The following is a 21,151-nucleotide window of genomic DNA, read 5'->3' on the forward strand; positions in this document are numbered from 1 at the left end:
GCACATGGCAGCTGGGCAGCACATGATGGTGCGGGGCACGGGCAGAGGGTGGTGGCCACCTGGGCGACCTGTGGCAGGCCGTGCATGGCCCTGAGAGTGGGCGGGGTGAGACCGGAGCAGGGAGGGGGCAGGCAGGTGGAGCGGGGGCAGTTTGGGGGCACTCAGTCTCTAAAAGGTTCGCCATCACTGATCTAGATAATCTGATGCCAGAGAGAAAATACGCAACTAGATGCTTCCTTGTTTTCTATATGCAGTGCTTGTCTGAACACTCAATTATGGGAGCCCCTGCCTACAATCTGAAGTGTACAGTTGAGCAACAGGTTTGCCACCATATTAAAAACTAGGTCAACAATACAAAAAATATATACTGTGGTATATACATCTGCTTTCCAGATGATGAGACCCTGTATTCCTTCTTACAGATCATGGCATGCTAACGGGATTGATGGTTTGGGGAGATAGCTGGGAGAAATAAGTTGATTTACTGCTGGAAAAAAATATGTTTCTTACCTCTCCTCTGTCTGTTCTGGAAAGTTTCAGTGGCTTTTTCTGTTCTTCTTTTGGGAGAAGCAGAGGTGCTGAAGATCCTTTATTAAAACTAAAAAACAAAATGATTGCAAACTTACTTGCAGTAGACCATACATAGCCAAAAGTCATTAGCATGGGAAAGCAGTGATCGACTTCCTGTAAAGCTATTGTATTGGGTTTCCCTAGAACAGCAAAGATAGTGCCTTGTGATTTTCTTCTAAGGCTGCTATTTTCAAGGAAGATCCAAGTAGCAGTTTTATGAAAGAGTGCAGAGAAGAGCAACAAAGATGATTAGGGGACTGGAGGCTAAAGCATACAAGGAACGGTGGCTGGAACTGGGTTTGTCTAGTTTAATGAAGAGAAGGACCGGGGGGGGACATGATAGCAGTCTTCCAGTATCTCAGGGGCTGCCCCAAAGAAGAGGGAGTCAAGCTATTCTCCAAAGCACCAGAGGGCAGGACAAGAAGCAACGGATAGAAACTAATCAAGGAGAGAAGCAACCTAGAACTAAGGAGAAACTTCCTGACAGTGAGAACAATTAACCAGTGGAACAACCTGCATCCAGAAGTAGTGAATGCTCCAACACTGGAGGTTTTTAAGAAGAGATTGGACAGCCATTTGTCCGAAATGGTATAGGGTTTCCTGCCTGAGCAGGGGGTTGGACTAGGTGACCTCCAAGGTCCCTTCCAACTTTATCATCATTATTATTAACATACAAGCTTCCATTATCGTACTCACGTATTGCCCAGATGAGTATCCTTTGGTGTAAAGAAAATGGAACCAACTCTGCTTTCCTTAGAAGAGCTTTCCTTGCCCTGGCTAGGAATTCGAGGCAATCTGAACCGTTTTTCCCTCGCAGCTAAATTGCTGACACTTTCCTGAGACTCGGCACCCGTTTGCAAATTCAACCAATCGGTTCCAACAGATTCCAGGGTGACTGGCGTCTGACCTTCTCTTTTGTCTGGGTTCATGGGGATGGTCTTTTCCTTCAGAGCAGTCTGGCAAATAGGGGGGCTTCCTTTTGGGGGGCCAGTAGGAGATTTAAGGTTCACCGATGAGGCGGTTTCTGCGTTTGTTGCAAGTCTTAGTTCTCCCTTGCCTTGAGGATGGGCGATGGGGAGAGGTGGACCCCTGTCCATTTTCTTAGGTGAGGGGAGAGGGGTTCCATGGCAGGAGTCCCGCATCCTATTCTGTTCATGCTCTTGCCTCTGAAGCGCTTCAAAAACTTTATGCTGCTTCCCCAAAATTTCTGTCTGCCGTCGTATCTGCTCCATCATCTCCCTTTCGTTCTGCATCTGTTTTCGTTTCTGGCGTTCTTCTTTCTCAACATTTAACTTCTCCAACTTCTCGATAACCCTATCCGAGAGATGCACTCCTGTAGCTGTAACAGCTGGGAATTCTCCACTGCCGGACCTTTGGCCATCTTCAGGCAAGGCTGTACTCTGTGTGGCCCTTTGCGGCTGAGGATGTTTTTTGGTGCCTGGGGAAAAAAAATGGCTCCCCATTTCCATCTGTTTGTTTCTTAGGTTATTGTCCCTCACTGAACGGCCAACTTTCAACTTGTCCTGTGGGGGAAGATAAAATGTCGGCAAACTACTAGAAATCAAGGGTGCCCTTGTATGCATGTTGGAGACACTGTCATAAGGGTCACCAGTCGACCGCTCTTTAGCAGCCAGGCAGTCAGGCAATTCAGAACTTGAGATTGACACATTTTTATTGATAGTAGCAGCAGCAAATTTGGAGATGTCTTTGTCATCTTCATCATCATCATCATGATCATCATCAAACGTCGGACTATCATGTAGTGATTCTCTGAGATTTACATTGTGATCCCGGCTTAGCTTCTCTAGACTTCCCTGAGAGCTTTTACTCCTCGGAGTTGTTCGAGGAGAGGGCATCCCTTCAGAAACAAACTCAGGGGACAACTGATGCTCCTCTGAGGGAGACGTCTCACTAGTGGATCGAACCTTCAGCAACTCCAAGCTAAAAATGGCCTGCTCCAGTTCGCGCATGCGACGGCTCTCTCGCTTTGCACGAACTCCTTTTTTGGGGTTGAGGTCTTCCAGGGACTTTGGTCTTTCTCTTACGAGAACTTCCTCTTCCGTGCTCATTCCGCTCTGGCTGTTGGCCCTCTCGTGATGTTTGTGTAAAGAATTTGACGGATCTACTCTATTGTCCATAACCGCTTCATGGTCTTTGACGGCTTTCACTCTATTTTCAAATGAGTTCTCTTCCCATTCAGAAGACTCTGAATCCTTAATATCCGAGCTATACCCTAGTATTAATTTATTATCTTTACTTGTTAGTCTATTCTTTAGTGAGGCTTCACTCAGTCGCTGCTCTTTTAAGGTGGTAAACCTGTTTAAAGAAGAACAGAGAAAGAGCTCAGTTATGATGACCACAAAATTTGTCAATCTTCCTTTCATTTGATCTCTTCATATTAACTTCCCATTCTATTTCCACTAATAGGAAGCATCAAAACGCATAAAGGTATTTGAATATTTTTAGTACTCATAGTGGACTAGGCAGTTCTGATAGTGGAACGTACTTATTCTCGTATATCAAGAAAGAGATTGTACCTTTTTCTGTTACAGTGCAGTTTCTATAAAGATAACAACTGATATGACTGCAACTATTGTTAAACCAGGATTTACTGCAGTGGGTGAACTCAGCTTTACATATAGCTTAGTACTATCTATTAACCCAGTTCCTCCTCAGCTTAAGTACTTTCAGATGAGTAACTTCAACTCCTAGAGTTCTCCAGCCAAAATGGCCATTTTGTCAAGTTTGGGGAAGACTGTATGGACCATAATCCTTATCTACACACATGATGGATAATGACTGTGGTGGTTGAACTAGATTGGGGAAGGCCAATTATACTGGTTGATTGAAGAAGTTGCAGTCCACACATGTTGAATGCAGTGGATTATGGAAACCTTGTTTATTATGTTAGTAGCTCATAACTTCATGTCCTCTTTAGAAATGTTAATGAATCTTTAGTCAGTAATGTTAAGAGAAGACATGGAAATTCCCAGATGCAAAATTGGTTGAAGTATGATCTGTCCTCAAAATCTTTATTTACAGGGGCTATGTTCATGTGCTAAGCAATAATATATCTGTGTGTGATTTGGGCTTACTGCAATATGCGAATCTAGCCATTGTAATTGATCAGTCGTAAGATATGGCTTGCTGTAGATCAGTGGTTCTCAACGTTTGTGTGACAGCGACCCCCGTCACACAAACGTTATGCGCATGCGCGGCGGCGCCCCTATGCGAGGCACGCATGCGTGGCACCACCCCCATGCACGGCACACCTGCGCGGCGGCGCCCCCATGTGCGGCACGCATGCGCAGCGGCGCCCCCGAGGGGAGAAAATGGCGGATCGCCGCCTTTGGCGACCCCCGAAAAATGGTTGATCGACCCCAAATGGGGTCGCGACCCATAGGTTGAGAACCGCTGCTGTAGATGAACTAAGGAATTAGTGTTCTGTTCTTCTACACACCATAGTGAACAAAATGATAGACCTATAAATCCAGTTAAAAGATTTACCATATTGTAAATCAAATTATTGTAGGGCACTGAACCAATAATTGTTAAGTTTTGTAGCTAGGTAAAAGAGCTATTTTATGCAGTGGCATCGGGACATGATAATAAACAATTACATTTGTAAATATTTCCTTTATCACCCATTTAGTCCCAATAATTCCCAAGGTCTTCTTTCATTTAGACACATATCTCCTTTCCTAAACACTGCGTGCATTACCTCTGCCGTGCTTTGTAGCCTCTATAGGCTGCTTGCAACAAAATGATTTTGTTTCTTTTGGCCCTGTAGAGAGTCCTCGTGCGGTAGCTCCGCCAGTGCGCCTGGATAGATGTTGCTGCAGCGTGCCGACGTCTTAAGCAGTCCCTCCAAGAGCTCTGGATAATGAAGCCTGCAACCCGCATCTGCTGGAATCTTCGCCGTGCCATGTAACCTCGCCAGTATGCCTGAAGGACCACAGCAGCTTGGTCTAAAAAGGCTGAATTGTTCAGGGATTCTTCCTCTGTTTCAGCTAGCTTTCCTTTCTGATAACGACGCCAACAATGCTGCCCAGAGAATTAAAAAAAAAAAAAATACTTTATTGACACAATAACGAGTTTTTATCCGAAGCTATTAGCTGGAATAGTTCTGGTTAAGATATTTCTAACCCTTAAGTACTAATTTCTAATATCATGATACTCCAGTTCATTACAAAAAGTTTATGTTTACTGGTTACAAGCATTTTTAAAGCACGTGTTTTAATGCAGATAGAAGTATATACCAATCCGTACAAGAATTTTGTACTGGCAGTGAGGATGAAGAAAAATAGCAAATTAAAGGAATAGTTAGTAATTTTCTTGCACATGGTATGGATACATTGAATAAACCATTCCACTTCTAAAGAAAGCTGGTTTAAGGTTTGATGCATTGTATGAATCCAGAAAAAGGATAAATTCAATAACTAGCTTAACTGTGTTGTGTAAAGGCAACAATATCTATGTTGAGAGTAAGGTAAACCTCCTCAAGGTTTAAATTTAAGAACAACATACAGGTGACCCCCACCTGTATGATCACGGCAGCCTGCCTCATGCTCAGGAACTGCCTTCTGTACAGCATCGTCCGGAACCAGCTCTGCAATAAGATAATTCTTTGCAGAACTTCCTCATGCAACAGTCCTTGTAAAAGCTGTCGTCCCTGTTCCTTCATGAACACCTGATGGATAATTGAAGAATCACCATTAATGTCAGTCCTTTTGCTATCAGCAGCCTGATACACATATGTGGGTGTTTTTTTTTAATAAAATATCTGCAACTGTGCATGTGTCAAAAGAACCACACTAATTCTTACAGTCTTTTTTTTTACAAAGAGATTAATTAAGTTCTAATCATCCCTCAGATATAATGATAAACAAATAGGATCTTTGAAATCCAAGTTGTAGAAGTTACCTCAGTTCACAGGACTTTTTTTTTTTTAAGGACACGTGAGGAAAGAACATCACAAAATCCCCCTTTTGAAAGGTGTCTAGAAACAGTTGTTGGACCTTACCATAGTTCGCCCAACTTGGTAACTATCTGAGTTGGGGTCTGTCTTTCTGAAGAAGCCTTCAATATTCTGCTTAGACGGGGCAGTGCCTCGTGGGAGAAGTACGTGGAAGTGGTCTACAAAATCCTGGCAATTTAGACACAGCATCACCATATTGTTATATTTATAAACTTTTCACGTGTCAAACAATAAAGAAACTCATGTTAGTAAACTGTATATAAACTTTTCAATACATAAATCTAAAAGAACGTCACTTGAATCTTGAAGAAATACAAATAGGCTGAGGCAGCTTATAAGAAATACTGCCATGCACAACTCTGTAAATTTGGAAATACATTTGGATTTATAAATAGCTCCAGCAACAACCTGGCATATTTTTTTTTAAAAAATAAAACCAATTAAACAAAGCCAGCCAACTCATCTGCTTTCAGACTCTTTATACTATTACCGTAACCTTTCAGAGAATCAAGAAAGAATAATCTCACCTGGAAAGAATATTTACAGCTATATCCTGATTGTCGGATGCGCACTGTCTCAAGCATTCCTGTGTAACGCAGCTGTCTCAGCACCAAGTTATCATTGAACCTCAAGGGCAGCTGAAAAAGTAAAATACACAATTTGAGCCAACTCACCTACAGAACCAGTTATGCATCATAACTCATTTCGAGGTTTCCGTGTTTTTAAATGGAGCCAACACACTGTTCCAAAGTAGCAAATCATCCCACTTTTTAAGCCTAACAGTAATGTACAGTTTTGTCCACATCACCACGGACAAGAAACTGAATCAGTCTCAAACAGAATATGCAATTATCTACAAGCTTGGCTTAATGCCTATCTTAGTGTGAACATCTATACAGATGTTAATCTTGTGCCATATTTAGCAACAAAAAGGCAACAGGAAGTTAATAGTATTGCCTATGAAATCAGGAATATTGCGTCATGATATGCCTAATAGCTATTGAACACAAGACTGCATACCAAATAAAGGTATGTTTAGAGCAGGGGTGTCAAACTTGCAACATCACATGATGTGTTACGACATATTGTGACTTTTTTTCCATTGCTGGCAATGGGGTAGGTGCGGTTTCGCCATGACATATCCGGCCCGCAGGCCGGCAGTTTCACACCCCTGGATTAGAGCCTAACAATCTGTTCCACTCATAATTTGTCACAGCCAGATAACCTCACACTTATAAACTCTGCACTCCCAGTTCTAGCCAAGAGCCAAACTGGAAGAAAAAAAAATCATAGAACATTCCACATTAATATTGCTCCCATAATATGTTTTCATCAGCAGATAATAGGGGAAGGTATTATACATCCACCAAAATTATTCAGTATGCAGATTGATTCACTAAATGCATTTCAAAAATTAGGGATTTTAAAGTTAACTTTTTTACATTACTATCTGCATACCATACTAAAGAGCTGGTATCTCATTTTGATATTTGCTATTTTAGCCTGCCTCTGTGTTATGACTGCTCTTAGGGAGGGCATCTTATTCTACTTTTGGTAATCTTTAGCTATGTGACAAATCGCAGGTTGATAGTCTTTCAGCTGCAAATCACTCAGCGTTGGGGAACGGTTTACCTTCTCAGCGTTGGAGCGAATGCATTTGACAAAATAGGGCTCTGCCTGCCCCAAAGTCTCCATCAACTTGGTAAGTGAAGCCTGGAGAACAAAACATAACATTGACTGCTGATAATAATAATAATAATAATAATAATAATAATAATAATAATAATAATAAGTAGTAGTAGTAGCAGTAGTAGTAGTAGTTCTTAGTAAGGCCGCCTTTTGCAATTGACTAATGGCGAATTTGTCAATGCCAATGGTGCTCAAGTGGTGCTCCAGTTGTTTTGGGGGCGCCTTGGGTGCAATCCCAAAACAACTGGAGCACCACTTGAACACCATCATCGGCATTGACGAATTCGCCATTAGTCAATTGCAAAAGGCAGCCTTACTAGGAACTGCTTCCATCCTGCGACGATACTGTAAAAGCATCAAACATTCACATCTGCCTATCCCAGGTCCTTGGTAAGGACTCAACAGGTAGACAAAAATTCCAAATCCAGTCTGAACATCTGGCTGACTGTGCAATGATCAATAATAATAATAATAATAGTAATGAGTTGGAAGGGACTTTGGAGGTCTTCTAGTCCAACCCCTGCTCAGGCAGGAAACCCTATACCAAATCAGACAAATGGCTGTCCAGTCTCTTCTTAAGAACCTCTGCAAATCAGTTGTGCAGAAAACTTTTGCAATCACGATTTAGGCTTTGTGAGAATAGAAGCTGATATCCCAATAAAACCATCCAGCAGCAGCTGCTGTGCTAAAAGTGCAGAAAAGAGGGTGGATTGAATGGAGGCGCTGAAATTTGTTCGTGCTTAACTATAAGCTTTAGTTAGTATAGAGAGAGAGCCGGCCTGGTGCCATTATCTAGGCCAGCATGTTAAGATTCCCTCCTCCTCCTCCTCCTCCCACTGAACCAGCCCAAAATAACCTTCATTTTCCCTGAAAGTAGAGCCTCCCAGGACTAACTAGCTAAATCAGGGTTTTTCAAACTTAAGTTCCATGACAACTGATGGGGTCCATGGAAAACAAGAGGGGGGTTTTTCCCCCTAAAAACCTTTTTTTTAAAAAAAAAAAAATCCTCTAGAGCAGTGGTTCTTAACCTTTTTGAACGAATTGCCCCCTTGAGCCAATGAGGAAGTTGTCATCGCCCCCCTCCCCCAACATAACCTCTCCATCACAACATAGGAAATAATTCTTCAATTTATGCAAACCCTTTTTTTGTTTTCTTTAAAATTGTCATCAGGACATATCGATGCAAATAATTTATTTCCAGTCTTTTTATCATATCTCCCATATTCTGGCCAATGGGACACCACTGTATGGGTAGAGGCTGCTGCGCAACGCGCATGAAGACAAGCAATGCGTCTTCACATATGTACGGCGTTCTGTACTGAAGCTAGCTGGAGGAACGTTTGAAAACACAATTCAATTCGATCTGATGTTTTTGTACGATAGATATACAGCGATTCACTGTACGAAAAAGTCTCAAAAGTGTCCCCAAAACGTCTCGCTCCATCGCTCCCATATCGCCCCCTTTTCATTCCATCGCCCCCCTGAAAAATGAAATCGCCCCCTGGGGGGGCAGTATCGCCCAGGTTAAGAACCACTGCTCTAGAGCAGTGTTTCCCAAACTTGACAATTTTAAGGCATGTGGACTTCAACTCCCAGAATTCCACAGCCAGCAATGCTGGCTGTGGAATTCTGGGAGTTGAAGTCCACATGCCTTAAAATGGCCAAGTTTGGGAAACACTGCTCTAGAGCTTTGCCTCTTGATCAGCTGTTTCCGAGAATTTCTTTTCCTAACCAACAGAATCCACAACTTTAAAACGTTTGAAAACTTTTGACTGACATGTGGTTCCCCCCCCCCAAATGTACACTTCTTAACCAACAACTGCAAGGAAGTAACCTGGAACTGGGCACTGATGCTTGGTGGTTTCTTCTTCTTGTGAAGATGGAGAAGAGACTTTGTGATACGATCATGGAGAGTCAGACTCGTCAGGTGCTTCAGGGATTTCACCTCCAGCAAGTGCTGAGGAAGCAGAGAAGCAGAAAAATTTGGGAGAAGCTCTCGGCATAAATCAGTGCAAGGAATAACCTTCAGAGAGGCATCCGTCTGAATGTAGGCTGCAGACAAACTTCCATCCCAGGTTTTTGCCCTGGATCCCAAAGAAGGTTAGGTTATCATATAATTGATAATATGTTGCCCTATTTCTGCCACGTTCCACAAATTACTTATACATGTATGGGTGCATGCAGACTTATTATATCCATTCTTTGTTGATGGAGTTACGTATGGGTGATATCCTGTAAGCAAATGAGTAGATGATCTGTACGCTACATTTTGAAGAGGTATTTGTATGCAGGGCTTGTAATTTTTTTATATCATATGGGGAAGGATTATCATGCCTGAAGTAATATTATTATTATTAATAATAATAATAATTCAAACAGACAAGCACCTGCAACATAACACCCCAGACTTAACAATTGTCAATAAGAAAGACAAAAAAGTCTGGATAGTGGACGTGGCAGTGCCTGGAGACAGCAGAATAGACGAGAAAGAACTGGAGAAGATAACAAAATACAAAGACCTACAAATAGAAATAGAAAGACTGTGGCAAAAGCAAGCAAGGGTAGTACCAATAGTAATAGGCTCCTTGGGTGCAATCCCAAACAACTGGAGCATCACTTGAACACCATTGGCATTGACAAATTCGCTATTAGTCAATTGCAAAAGGCGACCTGACTAGGAACAGCTTCCATCCTGCGACGATGTCTGTAATACCATCAAACATCCACATCTGCCTATCCCAGGTCCTGGGTAAGGACTCGCTAGGTAGACAAAATGCCAAATCCAGTCTGAACATCTGGCTGACTGTGTGATGTTCCATAATAATAATAATAAAGTTGGAAGGGACCTTGGAGATCATCTAGTCCAACCCCCTGCTCAGGCAGGAAACCCTATACCAGGGGTAGGTAACCTCGGCTTTTTTATGACTCGTGGACTTCATCTCCCAGAATTCCTGAGCCAGCCATGCTGAGGGGAAAGGAAGAGGTTTCCATGCTGAGCCATACTGGCTCAGGAATTCTGGGAGTTGAAGTCCACGAGTCATAAAAGAGCCAAGCTTGCCTACCCCTGCCCTATACCATTTCAGACAAATAGCTGTCCAGTCTCTTCTTAAAAATTTAACTCTTAACTAGATCCATTAGCGGTGCTTACAGCCAAGTAATTCAGGGGTTCCTAACCGGGGGTGCGAGATATTTCAAGGGGTGTGAAAACCTGGATTTGGAAGTAATAATTCATTGCTGTTATTTCAAACTTTTGTAAGGGCTGCGAGAATATATCAGAAGCGTTCTAGGGCTGCAGGGTGTACAAAAAGTTGGGAACCACTGAGGTAATTGAATTCTCTCACCTTTGGTAGGTTGGGCTTGACTTTAACGTTCTTGTTTCGCCTATGGAAGATAAGAACCCAATAAAAAGCAGGATTACACGCTTAGTCTGTAAATAGGTATTAGTGACTGCTGAAAGTTACCACAACACGGAAAAAAAGTGACTTATGACCGTTTTTCATGACCACTGCAGCACCCCCATACTTGCACGATCAAGATTCAGACGCTTGGCCACTAGTTCATATTTATATACGGTCACACTATCCCGGGATCATGTGATCGGCTTTTGCGACCTTCTGACAAACAATGGCAAAGGGGAAACCAGATTCCCTTAACCATTGCAGGGATTCCCTTAACAACTGTGGCAAGACAGGTTGCAAAATGGGGCAAACCTCACTTAAGAAATGTCTCACTTAGCAACATAAACCTTGGGCTCGACTGTGGTCGTAAGCTGAGGACTGCCTGTACTATAATATTAATAATAATATTAATAATAATGATAAAGTTGGAAGGGACCTTGGAGGTCATTTAGTCCAACCTCCTGCTCAGGCAGGAAACCCTATACCAGTGATGGCGAACCTTTTAGAGATCAAGTGCCCAAACTGCAACCCAAAACCCACTTATGTATTGTCGGGTGGGCGTGGCCAATTGGGTGGCTGTGACCCATTGGGTGGGCGTGGCTGCGGTGGTAAAGGCAGATTTCATGGGACTAAAAAGTTCAATCAATCAATTCCAACTTTGCGAGATCTTTTTTTTCCCCCGCAAGAAGTTGAAATTGATTGATTGAACCTTTTTTTTTTTTTTTTGCACACGGCGGCGGAGGCCTAAAGCGAAAAGGTTTTATAAAACCCAGCCAAAGGCCTAGGACTGGGGCGACGGTGCACGTGCCCACAGAGAGGGCTCTGCGTGCCACCTGTGGCACGCGTACCATAGGTTCGCCACCACGGCCCTATACTATTTCGGACAAATGGCTGTCCAGTCTCTTCTTAAAAACTTCCAGTGTTGGAGCATTCACCGCTTCTGGAGGCAGGTTGTTCCACTGGTTAATTGTTCTCCCTGTCAGGAAGTTTCTCCTTAGTTCTAGGTTGCTTCTCTCCTTGATTAGTTTCCACCCGTTGCTTCTTGTCCTGCCTTCAGGGGGTTTGGAGAATAGGTTGATCCCCTCCCCCTTCTTTGGGGCAGCCCTTCAAATACTGGAACTCTGCTATTGGGACACTACTGGGGATCAACTTTTTTTTTTTTTAACCTTCACTTGTCCCATCGTATCTACGGTTATCCAAGCCCCCTTTGGAACAAATGCAAACGTTCACTAACATGAGAATGCCGTGGGCACGCTCCAGAAGCTTGCTGTTCGTCGAATTCACAAATATCCCATCTTTGTCAAGGAAGCTGGAGAGTCGGTTCGGTCTGAGGCCCATTCTGGTATTCCACACTCCGTAGGCATCGCTGCAATGTATGGAAGTCGTACACTTTTACTTTTATTTTTCACCGGAGGACGGCGAAGAAAATGTCAGCGATTTAAAAAAGAGAAACCCATCAAACAGCACAGGCCTAGCTTCCTAGCAGAGCTTTTTTCCTTCAGCTGCCTGATGGATCCACTTACCGCTGACTTTTCTCGTTAATAGTGTTAACTCCTTGCAGGTCAGAGAGGGGGGTTCTCGGCCGTTTCCGAGCAATACCTGTATCAGCACGTCAATAAAAAAGAAAAAAGAAAAAGAAATGTAACATTCCATTTTGCACAAAGGAAATTTGCTGCATCGCATTTGAAAAGGGTTGTTGCAATGTAGGCTAAAAATGGAACATGCTGGGAACAGGGAGACAAAAGGATTTTAATATGGTGTGAGGCGAAGTGATATATTTGACAGGCTTCTAAAAATAAGGGAAACCATTTTCTAATCAGTTGCCATAAAAAATAAAAAATAAATAAAAACAACCCAACTTGTAATTCCACATACCAGCCGTATTTTGACTTGTTAAGTATAAATGCGTATCTCTCTTTTTCAGGGGCAAAAAAAAAAACAAGGGCATTCTGCCAGTCAAGTTGTCTGGCATTAAAATCACTGGCTATCATAATTAAGATACAAGCTTTGATGGGGATTTTCAGTCATTCAGTCATTAACCCCAAAGGTGCTGTTTCCAAAGGCAACTGGACTTTCTTTGTTTTTCCTTGAAAACGTTTCGCTTCACATCCAAGAAGCTTCTTCAGTTTGGGATAAGATAGCAATAGCAATAGTACTTAGACTTATAGACCACTTCATCGTGCTTTGCAGCCCTCTCTAAGTGGTTTACAAAGTCAATATATTGCCCCCAACAATCTAGGTCAGTGGTTCTCAACCTGTGGGTCGGGACCCCATTTGGGGTCGAACGACCATTTCATGGGGGTCGCCAAACCACGCTGTCCACCATTTTTTTCCCTTTTCTCTAGCTGCCCTACTCCCTCTTATTGGTGGCCACACCCACTTGGGGGTCACCACAACATGGGGAACTGTATTATGGGGTCACGGCATTAGAAAGGTTGAGAACCACTGATCTAGGTCTTCATTTTACCAACCTCAGAAGAATGGAAGGCTGAGTCAACCTTGAGCCGGTCAGGATCGAACTCCTGGCAGTGGGCAGAATTACCTGCAATACTGCATTCTGTGCCACCAGGGCTCTAGGTACAAGTTAGAATTTATTTTTAAAAAGTTCCTAACCAGGTTCAAAATATCTGAAAATTGTTTTCACTCTCCCAATTATTTGTTAATCATGTGGGAAATACAGACCATATGGCCGTAATAACTTTTTGCAAAGCCTCTGACTGCTACGAATAATAGCCATTTTTTTTAATATGCTATGATTCATAGCTGGTGCATGGCCTTAGCAACCAGAGTCTAAGAAGCACGTTCCGCTATTTTTGGTCTCTCCATTTATGCCTGAAGCAAAATCTCTATGGAGATCTGCTTGATCAATAACCGATAAAAGACTGCACTTATTCCAGTCTAAAAGCCTTTGTCCTTGGTCTAAAAATATTGTACTCTGTGCTTTAGAATGGCTAATGCTTTTTTATAATCTGAAAGCTTACACTACCAATCTGAATGTGTTTGGTAATTGTTCCTCTGACCACAAAACCACAAGCTTCTATTCATATTGCACCTCCAACCTCCAAAGCCTTCTTAACTGTGGTACTAGTCTAGTTCACAGGTTGAACAGAATTTCACTTTCTTTTTAAAATAATACTTTTAATTGAAGTTTCAAAATACAAAGATAAAAAGCTAATACAAAGTATGATGAATATAAAAAAGAAAAGGTAAACAGTACAGGGAGAAAAAGAGAGGCAGATATTTATATTACATATAAATATAAAAAGAAAATAAACATTCCATAAAGGTGTTACAGAGGCCTAACATAGACCCTTGTCTTAACTCTAAAGTAACTGTGTGTTTTCAAGGGATCATATAATAGCTGCAGAGCATTTGGGAAAAGACACAGTTCCTGTAAAGATTTCTAGACAACAATTGTTGTAGCAGTGCCACTAATTTACTCTTCTATGAATTACATGTTTAGAATACCGCCCCCCCCCCCACACTCTACAATAACAATTACTGCTATTTTCAGGTTTTGTTGCTATAGGGGTTTCCTGATATTAAAAAGTAGATTGTAGTTTTGAGAATCAGTGAATTTCATGCAGCTTTTTTTTTTTTTTTTTGCTCTCAAAATAAATTAGCTAATATATAAAATGGGACAGGACTTACAACTATCAACTGAAATGAATTTTTTTTCCCCAGCTAAATATTACTGCTTATTTTTTACTACAAAGATCTGGAGAAGAAGAGCAAAAAAAAAAAAAAAAAAAAAAAAAACCTGAGACAGAGCTGTAACTGTTTTCTCTGACTCAAGCTTTTCATTAGTAACAATTCCAACTGAAAAGTTATAAATCTGTCTGTGATAATCAAAAACGTATTATTACATGAAATGAGTCAACAAACTAAAACATTAGGTTTAAATCTTATTGTACTCATCTAAGTAAACCAACATAGTAAAACTGTAATTCCTAATTTTCTTAGGAAGTAGTCACTTTCACACCTTAAAATGAATTCACTATTCCTTTGTAGCCTTTAAACCAACATGTATAATCTAATGCAGATGTCCCCAGCATTTCTGGCTTTGTAGACCAATGGGGGGGGGGGAGAGGATTGTTCCATGTGAGTGGCCGGCAAGCGCACGCACGCAGCTCCATTTGCGCGAGCAAGGTCCATGCGCGCCCACCTCTCATGCAAATGGAGCATGTGTGCATGTGTTCGCCCATTGCTTGTGCATATGCTCGCCCGTTTCTGCAGCCCGGTTGCAAACAGCTCATGGCCCACTAGTGGGCTGCAGCCCAGATGATGGGGATCCCTGATCTAATGCATGAATAATATAGTTCATGCATACTTTAATGAAGGAGATTATTAATAGGCTGTAAGAAAATTCAAAATCAGGAGTTAAGGGACACATTCTCTTATCAATCTGTGTCTATTAACAGAGAGCCAGAAGAGATGAGATGGACAAAACAGAAAGGAAGGTCTCTGCAAATATCTATGCTAGGTCCATTAATTTGAAATTGGTAACGATACAGCTAAGTCTGCAGAAGACATTTGATGATTCCAAAGTAGTAAAAACCTAAGCAAGTCATAGGTATATTCAGAGGAACGAAGAGTAGCAACTTCTCAGATTATGCCAATCATAATTTATTTCGTTATGCATTTACCCACATGGAAAGCCAATTTTCTGCAATCTAGGAGGTAAACTGCAAACTTCATAGCTTGGCAGAAAGCAGGTAATTTTACTTAACAGAAAAATGCAATGGTTACAGTAAGCTTTAGAAAACTTGAGTCTTGTATCAAAACCACTGAACCTCAGTGTAAGTACAAAAACAGAGTCAGCCAGACAATATTTTAATGTTGTTATACAATAAGTATAGAATGTTGGTTGCTTGACCTCAAAAAAGGATGCTGTAGAATCAGGATGAGTAAAAAACAATGGAAGAAGTCTCCAAATTGGTACCCTCCCAGCAACTCTCTTCCCTCCAGGCCTGCAGAACTAAAACCTTTACTGCATGGGCCATTGTCAAAATGATGGGGAATAGGGTGGAAGGACATCAGGCTGGAGAAGACTAAGAGCTAAGGCAGTGATGGTGAACCTTTTAGAAACCAAGTGCCCAAAAACTGAGAGGGCTCCGAGTGCCGCCTCTGGCACCCGTGCCATAGGTTCGTCACCACTGAGCTCAGGTAACTAGGAATTTCTGGCTCAAAAACCTGATAAATAGGGTGACAACCTAATTTTCTTTTCAAGATTTTGAACCGCATAAAAAGTGATAAAGTTTCCATATTGAGCCCTAGAATTCAATGCTTAATTAGGAGTAGACCTGGACGATAAACAAGTACATTTTCGGATTAAATACTGTACAACTTGCTAGATTTTGTTATTGTACCATAAGGCAATAGCTACCAACTCTGATGCTTGGTTTACTTTCATGAATAGTTTGATCAATAGCTATTTACCATAATGATAATTGAGTCTCTTTACATTTTATTTTATTTAATATTAAATACAAAAAAAAACCACCATAACCCGATTGTTGGCTTCAAGCTCTCCATGTTAGATTAGATCAGGGGTCCTCAACATTGGCAACTTTAAGACTTGTGGACTTCAACTCCCAGAATTACACAGCTGGCTGAGGAATTCTGGGAGTTGAGGTCCACAAGTCTTAAAGTTGCCAAGGTTGAGGACCCCTGGATTAGATGGACTTTTTATAGGGACTAGCAGACCAATTCTTATGTAGTTTTATTCAGATGCATTTTCGAATTAGAAATACAGTCAGAAAAGGTTATATAAAACCCCTAAAATTACTCTCCTGTTCCATTTCAAAAGCAAAGAAATCCTCCTACATCAAGACTTACCATCTACAGTACATCCTCTTCACACAGAGCACCCATCTTTGCGGGAGATGGCACTCCAGGATATATTCAAGATATACATGAGAGACAGGCATTTTCTATATTAATATAAACAGCGATATGTCATTTGCTACCAACCTTTATACTCAAAGAAGGAAAGGAAAGCAATAATAGGCTTTCTGGAACAATTGACCCCAAAAAATAAAAATAAAAATCTGCATTTGTTCCTATACACCTTGGATATCAAATCTAGCCGCCCCTTTCTGAAGAGCAGCGATGAGGCAGACAGTCATTCAAATGAAGTCATCTTGCGATGGCGTAAGCAAAGCTGCTTAATGAGCAAGTTAGCGCCATGGTGCACTCCGGTAGGCTCCCAATGTAGCTGATACACTGAAACACCATGCGCTACTCTTTTATGGCAGAGGGGGTTATGTTTCATGCTGCTGGACCCCTTCTCCTCCCACAACAGGAATCCAGCCATCATTAGTAACAAAGGCAAGGGGGGCCTGGTTTTCATGCAGGACTAGTTCATTATGTAACATACAGAAGTGAGGAGAAGGAAATGGAGACCAAGGGCATCTTTGCCATTCTCTAGAATGAAAGGAGTTCTCGTGACAGCTTACCGGTTTCATGTAAGCTGTACTAAAGCTGTTCAATCCTAGGTAAATGTTATTGTATAAAAGGAGGAGAAAGGGGGATGAAAATATGGTCAGATTCTGCTAAAAGATTCTGGCTCTCTCTCTCTATATATATATACAGATTTAATGCCTTTCAGCAAATTCTTCCTTTAGCATCTCCTTCTTTTACTCTAAAGGCCGCAGCGATAGAAGAATTTTGAGCCAATCTCCGGAAACTATGGGAAATAATCAATAATTATTTTGACCAAATGGTTCAAATACTGCAGATGGGTTTGCAATTAAGGTATGGTTCAGGGCATCAACAGCTACTTTCTACTGCTCACCTTGCCTAGAAAATCCTTGAATCTAAAACTACCTTCCAAGTTCTCCTTGGTTTATCATTTCACACCATTTAAGGTCTGCTGTGTTAGGTCATTCTAAGCACGGCCCATCCTCACTAACACAGTCTGCTCCTGGTTTCCATTTCCTGCTGTGTGTGAGTGTCATGTCAGAGAGATGGTGGTATATGGCGCCTTACTGTACTTCTCCTCCTTGCATCTCTGTAGAATCTCTAAGCTCCTCTGATGAACAGGGTGATGAAGAAAGCTAAAACTATCCACATTTTTCAAAACCGCATCATCATGCCCTTCGGGAAGCAAAACAAAAACATGGAAAAAAAGAGAAAGATTACATAAGCAGAAACCAAAGAAGAGTCAAGAACAAGCGCGGACAATGGCTGACTGACACAGACTGTTTCAAAACTCATGGCTCCATTCTGCCCTTTTACTGCTTCCAGCAGTTCTGGTGAATGGACAAAGCGTGTTATTTATCGAAGAAATGTAAAATGAACCCTAGAGAAGGAGTGTCCAACCTTGGCAATGGGAAGACCTGTGGACTTCAACTCCCAAAATTCTGGGAGTTGAAGTCCACAAGTCTTAACGTTGTCAAGGTTGGATACCCCTGCTCTAGAGTCTTTCAAGGATAATTTAAAAACAGAAAAGGTAACACTGTAGCTGGAGTGGTTTAACCTGGCCTAGGCAGTTTTCATAAGCTATAAATGACATGGAAAGAGAGCTGCACATTGTAACGTGTATTTTGTTAAAAGTTTTAATCAAATATCTGTATATCATAATTCCTGATGCTTAAAAGGAGTTCAGCATCAGGTATAAATGCATCAATTTTGGGGCGATCAAAACCAATTATACATTTCCGCAGTGCTCTTTAACACATGGAACTTTTAGCCACAAACCCACCAGTTCCAATTACAGATTGTCTGCTCATGCTTGACTTGCAAGAATCATATTCAGTGAGCTTATAATTCTAAGCTGGAAATGTCAAATTTTGCAGCTGAGATATAAAACGTTAGACCAATTTTAACTGCGTGCCTTATCTGCAAGAAATCCTTCAGGTAGGACTCAAAAGGAAAACCTATGCAGGCTGGAAGCGGTAGATCAAATGGTAGCCAGGGAAACAAACTGAAATTCCTTCAGTACAGCTCAAATAAGACTGGCTTTTCAATTTGAAGTATAGAATTCTCACGTGAAGCAGAAAGGATTCCAAAAGTGCTGGTACTGTGCATGTTATGAGCTTTGAAGGCATTTATGTTGACTATCTTGAAGTCTACAAAGCTAATTTAGATTGCCTTGAGTCTGCCTTGACAATCCCATAGTTTTCTTGGCAACGTTTTTGAAATTGGTTTGCCATTGCTATCTTCTTCTAGGGCACGGGTAGGCAACCTTGGCTCTTTTATGACTCATGGACTTCAACTCCCAGAATTCCTGAGTGAGAGCCGAGGTTGCCTACCCCTGTTCTAGGGGCTGAGAGAGAGAGAGGGAGGGAAGGAGGGAGGGACCGAGGGAGAGGGAGTAGGAGAGAGAGAGAGAGAGAGAGAGAGAGAGAGAGAGAGAGAGAGAGAGAGAGAGAGAGAGAGAGAGAGAGAGAGAGAGAGAGAGAGATCCAGCTGCTTTTGTGCCTAAAACAGGACTAGTACTTAAGAGATCCCTGGTTTGTAGTCTGGTACTTTTAACCGCTCCACCAAATTGGCCATCTCTGACACGATTATTGTAAATTCATCCTGCATACTTGATCACGTATTTCAAGATAGCCCTCTTTAATTCATATCATTTGGAAATGGCAACTGATGATACCAGTTCCAGCAGTTTTCTTTTTCTTGGTTAAATCACTAGTCGGATTCACACATCACTTTAAGTTACAAACTATAATGCAGGGGTCCTCAACCTTGGCAACTTTAAGACTTGTGGACTTCAACTCCAGCATTGCTGGCTGAGAAATTCTGGGAGTTGAAGTCCACAAGTCTTAAAAGTTGCCAAGGTTGAGGACCCCTGCTACAATGGGTAGAATACATAACCCAATAAAGGCAGAAACAGCCATTTGTGGTGTAGCATGGGTGTCCTGTAGATCCAGCTGTTGTGTCTTTAGATCTGAACTGGCAGAAACACTGGAGCAGCACAAAAACAGCCCAGAAGAGAAAGACAAACCAAATGCCAAAGACAATAGTTGCATGATGCTGACAAAACGCTGAAGACAAAAAGATTTAAAAAGAAGATGATTCCAGACCAGAGACATCCCAGAGGTGCTAATCATGTCCAAACCTGTGATTTTAAAATATATTGTAATCATTATAAATCTTGAAAGTTGGTGATTATGGAATTAATCATCTGATATTCATTTTGGAATTTGACTTTCTTATTTGAGAAATCATTAGATTTTCATGGATTGCTTTTCTGAATAGAAAATAATGTGGAAAAAAATTACCTTCAGCTATCAAGGCACAACCTGCCAATATAATATACGATATTATTTACAAACTCAGTGGATTAAGCACATTGCTGACAATAACACATGACTGATTCTATATTCTCAGATTTTACCACAAATGCACAAATACGAAAAAGGATGCTATAAGAACACAAGTACTTCAGAAGCAACATTGCAAATTAATATTAATATTTCAACCCAAATCTGTTTTCACAAGTGCACACTGAACAGCAACAACAATAACATGAAAACCAGACATGGGCATGAGATACTTCCCGTATTTGGTCTAAATTACCTTACGTAGATTTTAGAGGGAAATTTAAAAAAGCCTTGAGGCAATCTTTTAACCTGGAGGTAACGTATATCAATTGACACAATCTAAAACCAGATATACACCTTTTGTGAAGAAGGAGGAAGAGGAGAAATGTACAGTAAAAACAGCATACAGAACGTTCGTATCGGAAGGTCAGGTGCAAGAACTAAAATCAAGTTATCTCAACTGTGCTTAGACCCCTCAGATCAGAAGCTCCCCCCCCCCCGGTCTTTTGAGCAGCAGGGACTGGTTCCGTGGAGAGAGGTTTTTCCTACGTACGCTATATAAACCCCCCCATCTATTTTAAGAGCTGCTGGTTCCAGGGGGGAAAACCTGCAGACGGGCTCTTTTTAACGGAGAAGATGCATGCACATCATTAAGAATTCCTTTACATTTCGGTACAGGTTTATAGAATATCCACTTACAAATCCCATCCCAAACATACGAATTCTAGAAGGAAGGGAATTTTCAAAGAAAAAGTGGCAGGCAAGGAAAGCATTAAAAAAAAATTAAGAATTCTTTGCCTCTTCTGTATTTAGAACTACCTCCTTTCTAAAACTGTTTTTCTTTCCTAAAGCCACTTTCATCAATATATATTATGGTATTAAATTTTATATATAAAGATGAAAAAAAAAGAAGTTCTTAGCATAAGAAAACCACAGGAGAGGAGCATAACTGCTAAGTTCCTCTGTGATCAAGCTAATAATTAGTAAGTAACAATTCACATTTTAAAGAGCACATCTAGTGTTTTTTTTCCTTATGAAACATAGTATCTATTCATTGGAACTCTTTCCCTATATTGCATTATTTGATAAAATCAGAACAAACTTTATTGTGACCAGTGACCAGTGCCAAAAAGGAAAATAAAAACATAAGAAAGGGGAAAAGTCTACCATAAAACTTATATCCTTTTTTTTTCTACTTTACATCCCTTAGTTTGGTGCATGTGACAATAAGAAAAAAAAAGAAATGG

At 41.2% G+C, this 21,151-nt stretch overlaps 1 protein-coding gene across 11 annotated transcripts in view; it reads right to left on the reverse strand.

Annotated features, from left to right (window-relative positions):
* Nucleotides 1-21,151, reverse strand: part of MYO9A (myosin IXA) — a 100,241-nt gene that overhangs the window by 27,034 nt on the left and 52,056 nt on the right. For 7 of the 11 annotated variants that reach the window (XR_005556264.1, XM_039339566.1, XM_039339570.1 and 4 more), the window contains 13 exons: nt 19,863-19,883; nt 17,626-17,733; nt 12,159-12,234; nt 11,870-12,001; nt 10,579-10,618; nt 9,072-9,194; nt 7,181-7,261; nt 6,076-6,186; nt 5,594-5,716; nt 5,111-5,260; nt 4,292-4,614; nt 1,267-2,886; nt 511-598 (listed from right to left, as the gene is read on the reverse strand). Coding sequence is in view for 10 of the 11 variants with exons in the window: in XM_039339566.1 (XP_039195500.1) it covers nt 511-598; nt 1,267-2,886; nt 4,292-4,614; nt 5,111-5,260; nt 5,594-5,716; nt 6,076-6,186; nt 7,181-7,261; nt 9,072-9,194; nt 10,579-10,618; nt 11,870-12,001; nt 12,159-12,234; nt 17,626-17,733; nt 19,863-19,883 (2,996 nt within the window). In the remaining variant the exon portion in view is untranslated. The remainder of the gene's footprint in view (nt 1-510; nt 599-1,266; nt 2,887-4,291; nt 4,615-5,110; nt 5,261-5,593; nt 5,717-6,075; nt 6,187-7,180; nt 7,262-9,071; nt 9,195-10,578; nt 10,619-11,869; nt 12,002-12,158; nt 12,235-17,625; nt 17,734-19,862; nt 19,884-21,151) is intronic. The other 4 variants (XM_039339567.1, XM_039339565.1, XM_039339568.1 and 1 more) reach the window with 3 other exon arrangements.

The sequence above is a fragment of the Crotalus tigris genome, unplaced genomic scaffold, assembly GCF_016545835.1.
Source record: "Crotalus tigris isolate CLP2741 ecotype Arizona unplaced genomic scaffold, ASM1654583v1 scf7180000017735.2152567, whole genome shotgun sequence".
Classification (NCBI taxonomy): domain Eukaryota; kingdom Metazoa; phylum Chordata; class Lepidosauria; order Squamata; family Viperidae; genus Crotalus; species Crotalus tigris.